Below are 10,046 nucleotides of genomic sequence, written 5' to 3'. Positions count from 1 at the left end.
TTACAAAAAAGACTAAGAATAATCTTTAGTGATATTTTATAGTATAACTAACAATTTTGTTCCTAATTAAGTGAAAATCATTGAGACTAAGTTAAATATTATGAAATGAGATAGTTGGGATATATATGTGGACATTCTAAGTGCATAAAAAATTGGGTAAGAAACATTTGCATCACACAACTTTTTGTGAATTAGATTGTCATCTCCCAACATTCAAAAGTTGTGCTGCCACAAATAAATATTATAATATATTGTGTATAATTGTGGGCGGCATATACGGAGAGAATTTATTATTTATTAAAGAAGAGAAGATGTTTGACTAATTTATTTGATGTTCTGGCGTTTGCTACACATAATTTATGTGCATTTATTCCACATTAGATGATGAATAGTAATAATGGGATCAACGAGCAACAAAAATCAAAATGGCATATGCATTAAATCAAATACAGCGCATCTAATATCGTTGGGAAATTCAAGACTGTCGACGGAAGTTACACTTTTTGAGATTCCATTAGGTGAGGCTTACTAAAAAATAAATAAAAACAATAGCATTAAGATCAGTCTATCTACACATCTTATTAAATATATTCTAATTTATGCAAATTTCATATATACTCAAAAAAATTATAATTCTAGGTAATTTGACTATTGGAGCGGGCGATAGTTGCGATATAGTATTGAAAGGTGCTGGCATATTAGACGTTCATTGTCGTTGTTCACGAAAAGAAGTGACAGATGGCGAGGGCGATGAGAATTTAGGAGACGTTACAATTACACCATTTGAAAATGCGAAAGTTTATGTTGAGGATAGCTTGCTAATTAGTAATGATGAATATGTCCTTCAACAAGGAGACGTCATAAGACTTGGTGAATCAGTTTTGTTACGATTTAATTTTCCTGCCAAGGCAGCAATATTGAAAAGTAATGCTATGGAGCATAACAAAAAAACAATTAGTGATAATTATGAGGTTTTAAAGAAGAATCTCAATACGAATTGTGTAAATTTTACGGAATTCTCAAACAGTTCCGATAAAACGCTCAATAATAACGTAAAAATCACAGATAAAATGAAAAATTTGAAAATGAAGGGCAATGATTCATATCCTAAAATTAGTAATCTTCAAGTTTTTCCCGTCACGTCGAAAAGTATTGAAAATTGCTCAAATCTGTCAAACGGCACGGCCAATAATATTGATGAAATGCAACAACTAGAAGATGTGCTAAAAATGTTTGTCGAATATAATAATAGCAATAATAATGGTTGTAGCAGCAGTGATGCTGTTAACCAGTCAAGCCGGAATAATATATTGCAAACAAGTTCCGAAAAAATTAATATCACACATCAGAATCGAATTAAAACAAATGGTTCACTGCCAAAGAATTTTCATACAAAAGATCACGCACAAAATCATTTTGAGTTTTATGACAACGACTCGCGAGCAACTGACGATATTGAAATTTATAAGAAACCACAAAGTCCTCGAACGCGAATCAAAACGTTCGTATCATCGCCGACAAGCAATTCTTCGACGAAGAGCTTATCACCAACTGATAACAATGATAAAAGTTACGAATATGATAAGAATAGCTCAAGTAATGAAAAAGACTATGAAAAGTTGATAAGGAGCTTTGAAGAAAAATTTAGAATGGATATTTACAATATACAGCATTGTGAGAATTTGAATCATATCGACGTGCGAGGCGACATCGCTGACAATAATTTACACTCGAGTAATTTGAATGGTGAAAAAAACGAGATTTTAGCAAAAATACGAGAACTTAAAATATTGATATCGGATATCCAATTTCAAGAGAGTGAGACATTTCTCGAGTCTGACGTTGAAAAGTCACTAGTTTTGGCTGAAATGTCTAACGAGAAAACAAACTTGGCTTTATTAAACGAGAAATTGCAGGTAATTAAGGCAAAAATGAAACAATTGGAAGTTACTCGATTGAAGCGACAGAAACAGCAAGAAATTCAACAGATAAAGCTCAAAAACATCATTAAAGATAAAGAAGCAGAGATCAAAATGTTGGAAGAACAAAAGGAAGTCTCAATTCACACAGAAAGTCGACTAGATGAGCTGCAAGAAAGCTTGGAATCAGACATAAAGACTTACGAAGACTTGGAATTTCATTATTTGGAAGAGGAAACAGATTGGTAAATATTATCTTTTACTTATTTCATCGTGTCGCGAAGTTTTTAATGGCAATTGTTCATTGTTTCTGCTTTGTCTGAGTGCTTATTATGGTTTTATTGGAAGTTTTACTGGATCTGAAAATTGCACTTGTGAAGTATAAAGAAATTGAAACAAAATATTAATTAGAACCGTATAATAGTTTGGAATTTAATTTGTAGGGCTTTGACCTTTGAATTATTATGAACCGTTATTTTTCACAAGAAATTTAAATTGACGATTCATTTGAACTATAGCTTCATCGATACTTTAATTAATTTGGGGAATAAAATAATACATAAATTGAGTCACAGAATGTGAATTACTATTTATTGAAAATTGACTCATCATCGATTAACGCACTTTCCAATTATTTTCGATAGTTTCTCACGCCTTTTCTATGTCTTTCAATTCTAGGGCTTCATTGATGGAAGAATATAAAGAGAATATAAATATGTTCACAAAGCAAATAGAAGACAAGAAGAACTACATCCATCAACTTGAACAAACAAGTCTCGACAACGAAAGTTCAACACAAAATGATCAAAAAACTTTGGAGACAAAACTATTTAATCTCAAACAGAAATTAGAAAATGAACGCGAGAAGCTCAAGAATATAGACAAAATATTGTCAATGAAAATATCATCAGCGACTGAGTCAAATGATACACAAATATCAAATAACAACACAAACAGTGCCTTTGATGATGATAAATCATTTAATAATAGTATAGTGGCAACAAACACAACATCATCAGACATAATGTCAAAAAGCTTTAATGAAAACATGTTCTTTAATCGGAGTAAAATAGAAGTATCATTTTTTGACTTTAACATGACGACGGAAAGTTTACCTAGAAATTCAAAATTTTCTACAAATTCCTCGCCTGAAAGAAAACAAGTCGTAAGCGCTACACCGAAGCGAGTCACGGAATCTGATAATAACAATTCACCTCTCATGATGCCAAAGTATCACTCATTATCATCTATTAATTATGTTAATGACAATAATAATAGCCAGAAAAAAGTTATTGTACCAATTATGAATGGAAATGTCAAAAATGACGATTATAGACAACGACCATCAACATCATCATCGTCATCAACATCACGTAATGCTGTACAGTTACGAACATTGCCCAAACAGAAACGACCTCTTACACAATTCTTGCCAAATTTTCGACTCGATTTTAATCTTAGAAATCATATCGAGACAGCGGGTCATCAAATTCAATTATGTCCTCATGTTATAATTGATGGTAAGTAATTTGTCAAGCGCGGAAAGACATGAAACGCGACTTCTTCTTACTCATATTTCATTCATTGTTTTTTTGTTTTTGTTGTGCTAATTTTAGCGACGAGTTGCCGCGGATATTTAAACAAAGTCGGTTCAAAGCCATTATTTTCGAATTTAAGAGCCAATACACGATGGTTTGTGTTCGATCGACAGAAGCAAATGTTTGTTTATTACAGCGATAAAGGCGAAAAGAAGCCACGAGGAGGCGCATATTTTAATGCCATTAGTGACGTCTATTTTGATCATTCAATCGCCTTGAAACGTACATTTATTGTAAAGACCAAAACTCGAACATTTACATTGCAAGCACCATCCACACAAGCCTGCTCAATATGGATTGATGTTATTATCACAGGCGCCCAAGGAAAAATATTCGAATATGAGAAATAGTTAACCATTCATAATTAATAAGACACGACGATATTCTACTTTTTAATTTAATTCTTATGTTTTTAATTAATGTTATTTATAATTTTATGAGAGGCTGATGCTTGAATTTGACATTTGACAAGGATGAATGCTTAAATAATTTTCATGGTGAACAAAAAACTGATTAAACGAAACAGTAACTACTTAGTGACTAATCTCAAAATAATCGTACTTTATCAGTATTTCAATGTCATTATGATGAATAAATGCAAAAGTGTGCCAAAAAATCAACTTTAAATGAATGGAAATTGGATTCTTTTATCAACTTCAGCCTCGATTTCATAAGTTTAATTAATTTTATTTTTTCTCTTTCCTTTTGGTTTTTTTTTATGTGTTGCTTCTTCAAAATTGCATTTTTGTCTTTATTTTATGTCTTAATTAATTTTTTTATAACTCTATTTCAAGAGGGGACAATGTTAATTAAATTAAGTGGATATAAAGCTTACATTGATCAATAATTGATTAATTAAAAGTCTATATATAGGAAATGACAAAGTTTGTCATCATGAGTATCTGGAAACTTATAATGTGGTTATTCGTGACCGCTTCAAGTGCATTAATAGTGAAAATCAAGAACTGAAAGACAGATTTAATTTAAAAATTAACGGTCATAAAATATTTAAAAAAATAACGGTTTAAAATTATTTGAAAAGTTACAACCAAAAAATGTTTGAAAATTAACGGTCAAAAAGTATTTTCACAAAAATGTACATAAACTAGGTTTAATGGATTTCTCCTTAAAATCCCACTTCCTTTGATACATTATTGGTCACATATCTTGACTAACTTCCTTATTTCTTATATAAAATTCATTTTACATTAAAGCCATCTTGATCAAATTGACCTTTATTTACATGCATTTTCAACATATGGTTCCCTTGCCTTTCTCTATGTTTTTGACTATTGGGTGCGTCTAAAAAGAAACAAAAAAATAAACAATTTTTTTACAACTATATCGATCATAAACAGATGAATAAAATTTTAGATAAAAGACGAAGACACGCTTCTCTTATTTTATTTATTGTTTGTTTTGATTATACATTTACTATCCCGCGTATATCTTCTTTCATTCATCATTATCTCGAATGTTTTCAGACTTATGCTCTCGCTCTCATCAAAAAATTGAGAGAGACAGAGTTGGAAATTATTTTTTTCTTCCTCCGCGTTCCTTAACTTGTAGATTAACTGTTGAATTAGTTGGAATATTATAATAAGCCACAGTAAAATTATCTTTCAAGAATGTTCCATTAAATGAAATTTTTTGCTTGGTCGGCGGCATTTCAGTCTGTTCCTGAATTTTCAACTTGAGTGATGCAATTGTGTCTGTCAAATTGATATCAATCGACAACTTTTGTCCATTTAATTTCCATTCTGATTTTTCGACAGTTGGAACTTGAACTTGTATATTTATTGGACTCTTGTGCATTTTGATGAATTCTTCTTCTGGAATTAATTTATTCTCAGGACATGCTTTTTTAGCTGGTTGTTCATCTTCAGGAGTATTCATTGGTTCACACATCATATTCATAGGATGTAACGGCGGTAAAGGTGCTCCTAAAAATACAAAATTTAAGGAATTAAGAAACACAAATTAGAATAGTAAAGGACTAAAACTAACCAAAAAATGGAACTGGAGGGACTGGATAACGTGGTTGATGATTCATAGGAGACATCATCATCAAAGGTGGTGGAACAGGCAAAGGCTGACGATTACGAATGTTCATTGGATGTATTGGGTGCCTTTGGGGTGGTGGGGGTAAAGGAACTTTAAATTCGTTATGATGCAATGATTTTTGTGGACGAGGATGATTTGGCATCATGACAGTCTTTGGAGGAGGCATGAGCTGACTTGGTGTCATGATAGGATTTTGTTGTGCAGTATTATTTAATTGAAGGTTCTTATTAATAGCTCGTGTTGTTGATTCTACACTTATCATATGTCCATCCCAAATAACTGGTTTCTCCTTCTTTTCTTCCTCCCCAATTTTCTTGCCAATTATAGTCTCTTTATCGCCTTCTCCAAAAATGTCAGTTCGACGTTCTGCCAGGTTCTTTAAGTTATCAATTACAGTATCTCCAGATCCATAAACCGACTGCTCTTTAGTTCTTTCCAAGTGTTTATCACGCTGTTCTATCCATCGAGGATCAAGTAAACCAATACGCATGTGCTCAGATAATTTTGATGATAGAATTTTTTCTCCAGTTAATGGTGAAATCACATATTCATCTTTATTTGTTGCCACGAAAGCCTTCTTGATAGATTTTGGATCGTACTTTTTAATTGTGACATTTTCCGATGAGAAATCGCTAATATTAATTGGAGTCTCTTTATCCTTTTCAAGAAAATCTGATATTTTGGCTTCAATCGATTCGTTCTTTGTCTCAATTTCATCCTCAACTTCTATTTCCATCTCAACATCATTAGTAAGTTCATTTTCTTCATTACGTAATTCAGTTATTAGACGGAATCCGAGAGTTTCAGGTGTTGTTGGTTTGGGAAAATCTCCTTTTTCGCCAGGTTCATAGATTACTTCCTCAACAACAACAAAGTCATGCCAATCGATAATGTTATATGCTTCACGTTCCTTTTCAACTTTATCAAGTTCAATTTGTGCCTGCTTTTCTTCATGTTGGATATATTTTGCTCTATATTTGATATCTTTAAGGATATTTTCGATTCCGTCTTTTGTAAGCTCAGCTTTAAGACTTTTAATTATACCTTTTGGTGGAATTAAAATTTTTGTGTACTGCTCAATCATTCTTGCAAAGTATGGAAACAAGAGATGCTGTGGACGAAGAAAATCAAATTCCGGGTTCTTTTGTTCTCTATTCATGAGATCAGTTAGAAATTGCTTTCCATTTCTTGCCACAAACTGTGCTGTAAGTTTCACAATATTTAGATCCAATGGTGACAATGAAGGTGGATCAGCAATAAATTCAAATTTCTTTGGTGGCTTGTCAGGCTTGAATTCCTCTGCTGTAAGCTTCTTAAGGATTTCCTTCTGTTTTTTAACGATTTCCTGGCTTGTTAATAAGCTTTTATTCTCACTAAAATCCTTAATTTTCTTTAAATAATATCTATTATAAACATCTTCTGATTTGAGGAAATTGAACTTTTTATTTCTTTCTTCCTTTTCCAGGATCTTCGTCTCAAAGACTTTTCCATTTCGTGCCACAAAACTTGCTGTTTTATCAACAATATCTGCGAATCAAATTAATTAACATAAAACCAAGTAAATTAGACTGAATTGAAAGCTTACTTCTTAATTCAGGTGGTGGAATGATCAGTCCAATCCCGTCGGATGATATTTGATCAGACTCTCTGCTTGCGATAACCGGCATTTTAAAGTTTTATAAATTTAATTATTATTTGTTTACTTTTTCAAAATGGCCGAAAAGGGCGCGAAACTAAGCAAGCAATTTAAAAATTTCAAAAAGCTTAAATTTGTTCGATTTGACTTAAATTTAAGTAATTTATCGCTTTAATTAAGGTTTTTATTGCTCAATTTGATCTCATTCTATCAATAAGCTTACTAACTACTGATTCAATATAAAAGTTTGTTAATTAATGTGAATTTTAAGTTAAATTAAGAAGTTCACGTTTTTCCTTTAAATTACTTCTAGATTTTACTGGATCTCATAAAAACTAAAGATGCTTAAAATAGAAGGACGAAATGTTGGAAAGTTGATAGGCGTTCGTGGAGCCACTATCAAACAAATGCAGGACGAGCACAATGTACGAATATTCATTTCTAAGGAAGATGATCAGGTACTACAATAATACGAAATATGAAAAATATTGAAATAAAAGTAACTACATTAATTGTATTAAATACTTTAGGAAGGAATGCGTACAGTTGAATTTCAAGGCGATGATCAAGATATTCAGAATGTAACTGAAGCTATTCGTCAAAAATTTACCTATGAAAGGCTAGGAAATTCATATGAATCTCGTCCGCGAGTTTATAGCAATGAAAGAAATCCAGGATATAATCAAAGAACCGATAATAATCGCGGTGGATATGGACGAAATTATGATCAATCTCGAAATGACCGTGACTCGTACTCAAGTCGAGAATTCCGACCAAGTCGTGGCGGCTTTAATAATAATTATGGCAATAATAATCAGCAACAACAAGTAAACAGATATAACAGCAATACCGATACTAATGATGATTGGGGAAATAATAATTCGACTTTTCAAAATCCACCTGCTCGGAATAACTATCAACAGAAGAAAAGTAATGTCGAGGATTGGAATAGTGCAGAAATTGAAATGAAGGCAAACTTCCAACCAAGCCTTAATACTTATAAGAGCCACAAAAATTCAGATAATAATAATAATAATTATGAGTCACGATACAACTCATATAAGCGACCAAGGGATGGAAATTTTAACAGTTATAAAACACAATCGTATGATGATAATAATAACAACATTGTAGACTCATCGGAACCAAAGGCATTTCAAGTAATTGACTGGGAAAAATTAAATGAAGATTGTGATGCAGCACGTAAAGCACGCTGGGCAAAATGTCCGTTTCTTAAAAAGAATTTTTATGAAGAACATCCAATGACTAAACAAATGACTGATGAACAAGTTGAACAATTCCGAGAAGAGAATAACAATATATCAGTCGCTAAAGTCTTCGAACAAGACATTCCACAAAATTCAATGCCAAAACCAGTAACTAAATTCGAATATGCATTCGAAAAGTATCCTGATATGATGAATGAAATACAGAAGCAAGGATTTACTAAACCATCACCGATTCAAAGTCAAATGTGGCCGATTTTATTAAGAGGAAATGATTGTATTGGTATCGCACAAACTGGAACTGGAAAGACATTAGCATTTTTACTTCCAGCATTAATTCATACTGATGGACAGCCACATAAACGTGGAATTGCTGCTCGTGGAGGTCCAAATGTCCTTGTTTTATGTCCAACACGAGAACTAGCCATACAGATTGAAAAAGAAGTTGCCAAATATCAATATCGTGGAATTCGTGCCGTTTGCCTTTATGGTGGAAATGATCGTCGTAAGCAAATTGAAGTTGTCGAGTCAGGCGTTGAAATCATTATAGCTACTCCAGGAAGATTGAATGATCTTGTTGCCTCAAAGTACATAAATGTTGAGTCAATTACTTATTTAGTTTTGGATGAAGCAGATCGAATGTTGGACATGGGATTTGAGCCACAAATTCGTAAAATAATGCTTGACATACGTGATGATCGACAGACTGTAATGACATCTGCAACATGGCCAACTGGAGTTCGTCGACTTGCTTCTTCTTATATGAAAAATCCATATCAAGTTGTAGTTGGAAGTCTTGATCTTGCTGCAACACACACTGTCACTCAAAGAATTGAAATTATGGACGAAGATGATAAAAATGAACGTATTTTACAATTTGCACAGCATGAACTTGGAAAAAATGAGAAGGCAATCATATTCTGTGGTAAAAAGGATCGAGCAGATACACTTTCATGTGATTTTGTCTTAAAAGGCATTCAATGTCAATCAATTCATGGTAATCGAGAACAATCAGATCGCGAACAGGCACTTGATGACATTAAATCAGGTGAAGTTAATATTTTAATTGCTACTGATGTTGCTAGTCGTGGAATTGACATTGAAGACATTTCATATGTTGTTAATTATGACTTTCCACGAAATATTGAGGAATATGTACACCGAGTTGGCAGAACTGGTAAGTCATTTAAAATTAATCATTAATATAAAATTAGAATAATATATTATTACTTTTTAGGTCGTGCCGGACGTACTGGAATTAGTTTGAGCTTCTTAACTCGTTCAGATTGGGGAGTTGCTAAGGAATTAATAACAATCTTGAAAGAAGCAGATCAAGAAGTTCCAGAAGAATTAGAGAAAATGGCTGAACGATTTGAAAATCGAAAACCACGAGAAGGAGGACGCGGACGTGGTGGATTTAGAGGATCATCAAGATACTAAGACCATTTAAAATGAAGGATGCTTAAAAAAATTAAAATGTAAGCACTGCTGAAAGATTAAAACATAAGAAAAATAATTATTTTTAAGGTTTAGACCATTTTAATCCATAAAAATGTAAATGAATTAACAAAAACATAACAAATAAAAAGCTTTAAAATTATTT

General features: G+C 32.4%; 3 protein-coding genes across 5 annotated transcripts; 2 read left to right on the top strand and 1 right to left on the bottom strand.

Annotated features, from left to right (window-relative positions):
• The first annotated feature begins 5 nt into the window (after positions 1-5).
• On the top strand, positions 6-4,903 carry LOC139085980 (pleckstrin homology-like domain family B member 3). 2 transcript variants are annotated; one of them, XM_070634225.1, is made up of 5 exons: positions 6-156; positions 382-518; positions 640-2,164; positions 2,598-3,439; positions 3,536-4,903. In XM_070634225.1, exons 2-5 carry the CDS (start codon positions 398-400, stop codon positions 3,865-3,867), a joined length of 2,820 nt encoding a protein of 939 aa, XP_070490326.1. In that variant the 5' UTR covers positions 6-156; positions 382-397; the 3' UTR covers positions 3,868-4,903. The 2 variants fall into 2 exon arrangements, with proteins under 2 accessions (XP_070490326.1, XP_070490327.1); XM_070634226.1 differs by lacking the exon at positions 6-156 and having other exon boundaries at positions 274-518.
• LOC139085982 (splicing factor 3A subunit 1-like) lies at positions 4,881-7,374 on the bottom strand. The gene is made up of 3 exons (XM_070634230.1): positions 7,167-7,374; positions 5,525-7,108; positions 4,881-5,460 (listed from the first exon to the last, which is right to left on the bottom strand). The coding sequence occupies exons 1-3, from the start codon at positions 7,246-7,248 to the stop codon at positions 5,051-5,053; spliced, it is 2,076 nt and encodes a 691-aa protein (XP_070490331.1). The 5' UTR covers positions 7,249-7,374; the 3' UTR covers positions 4,881-5,050.
• LOC139085981 (probable ATP-dependent RNA helicase DDX43) lies at positions 7,314-10,043 on the top strand. 2 transcript variants are annotated; one of them, XM_070634227.1, is made up of 4 exons: positions 7,314-7,462; positions 7,531-7,675; positions 7,748-9,620; positions 9,681-10,043. In XM_070634227.1, the coding sequence occupies exons 2-4, from the start codon at positions 7,559-7,561 to the stop codon at positions 9,881-9,883; spliced, it is 2,193 nt and encodes a 730-aa protein (XP_070490328.1). In that variant the 5' UTR covers positions 7,314-7,462; positions 7,531-7,558; the 3' UTR covers positions 9,884-10,043. The 2 variants fall into 2 exon arrangements, with proteins under 2 accessions (XP_070490328.1, XP_070490329.1); XM_070634228.1 differs by having other exon boundaries at positions 7,350-7,397.
• The last annotated feature ends 3 nt before the right edge of the window (positions 10,044-10,046 follow it).

Source organism: Chironomus tepperi, unplaced genomic scaffold (genome assembly GCF_022539635.2).
Source record: "Chironomus tepperi strain 1889 unplaced genomic scaffold, CSIRO-AGI_Ctep_v1 contig_85, whole genome shotgun sequence".
NCBI classification, from domain to species: domain Eukaryota; kingdom Metazoa; phylum Arthropoda; class Insecta; order Diptera; family Chironomidae; genus Chironomus; species Chironomus tepperi.
Note: the sequence above shows the minus strand (reverse complement) of the source record. Positions and strands in the feature narration are given on the sequence as shown.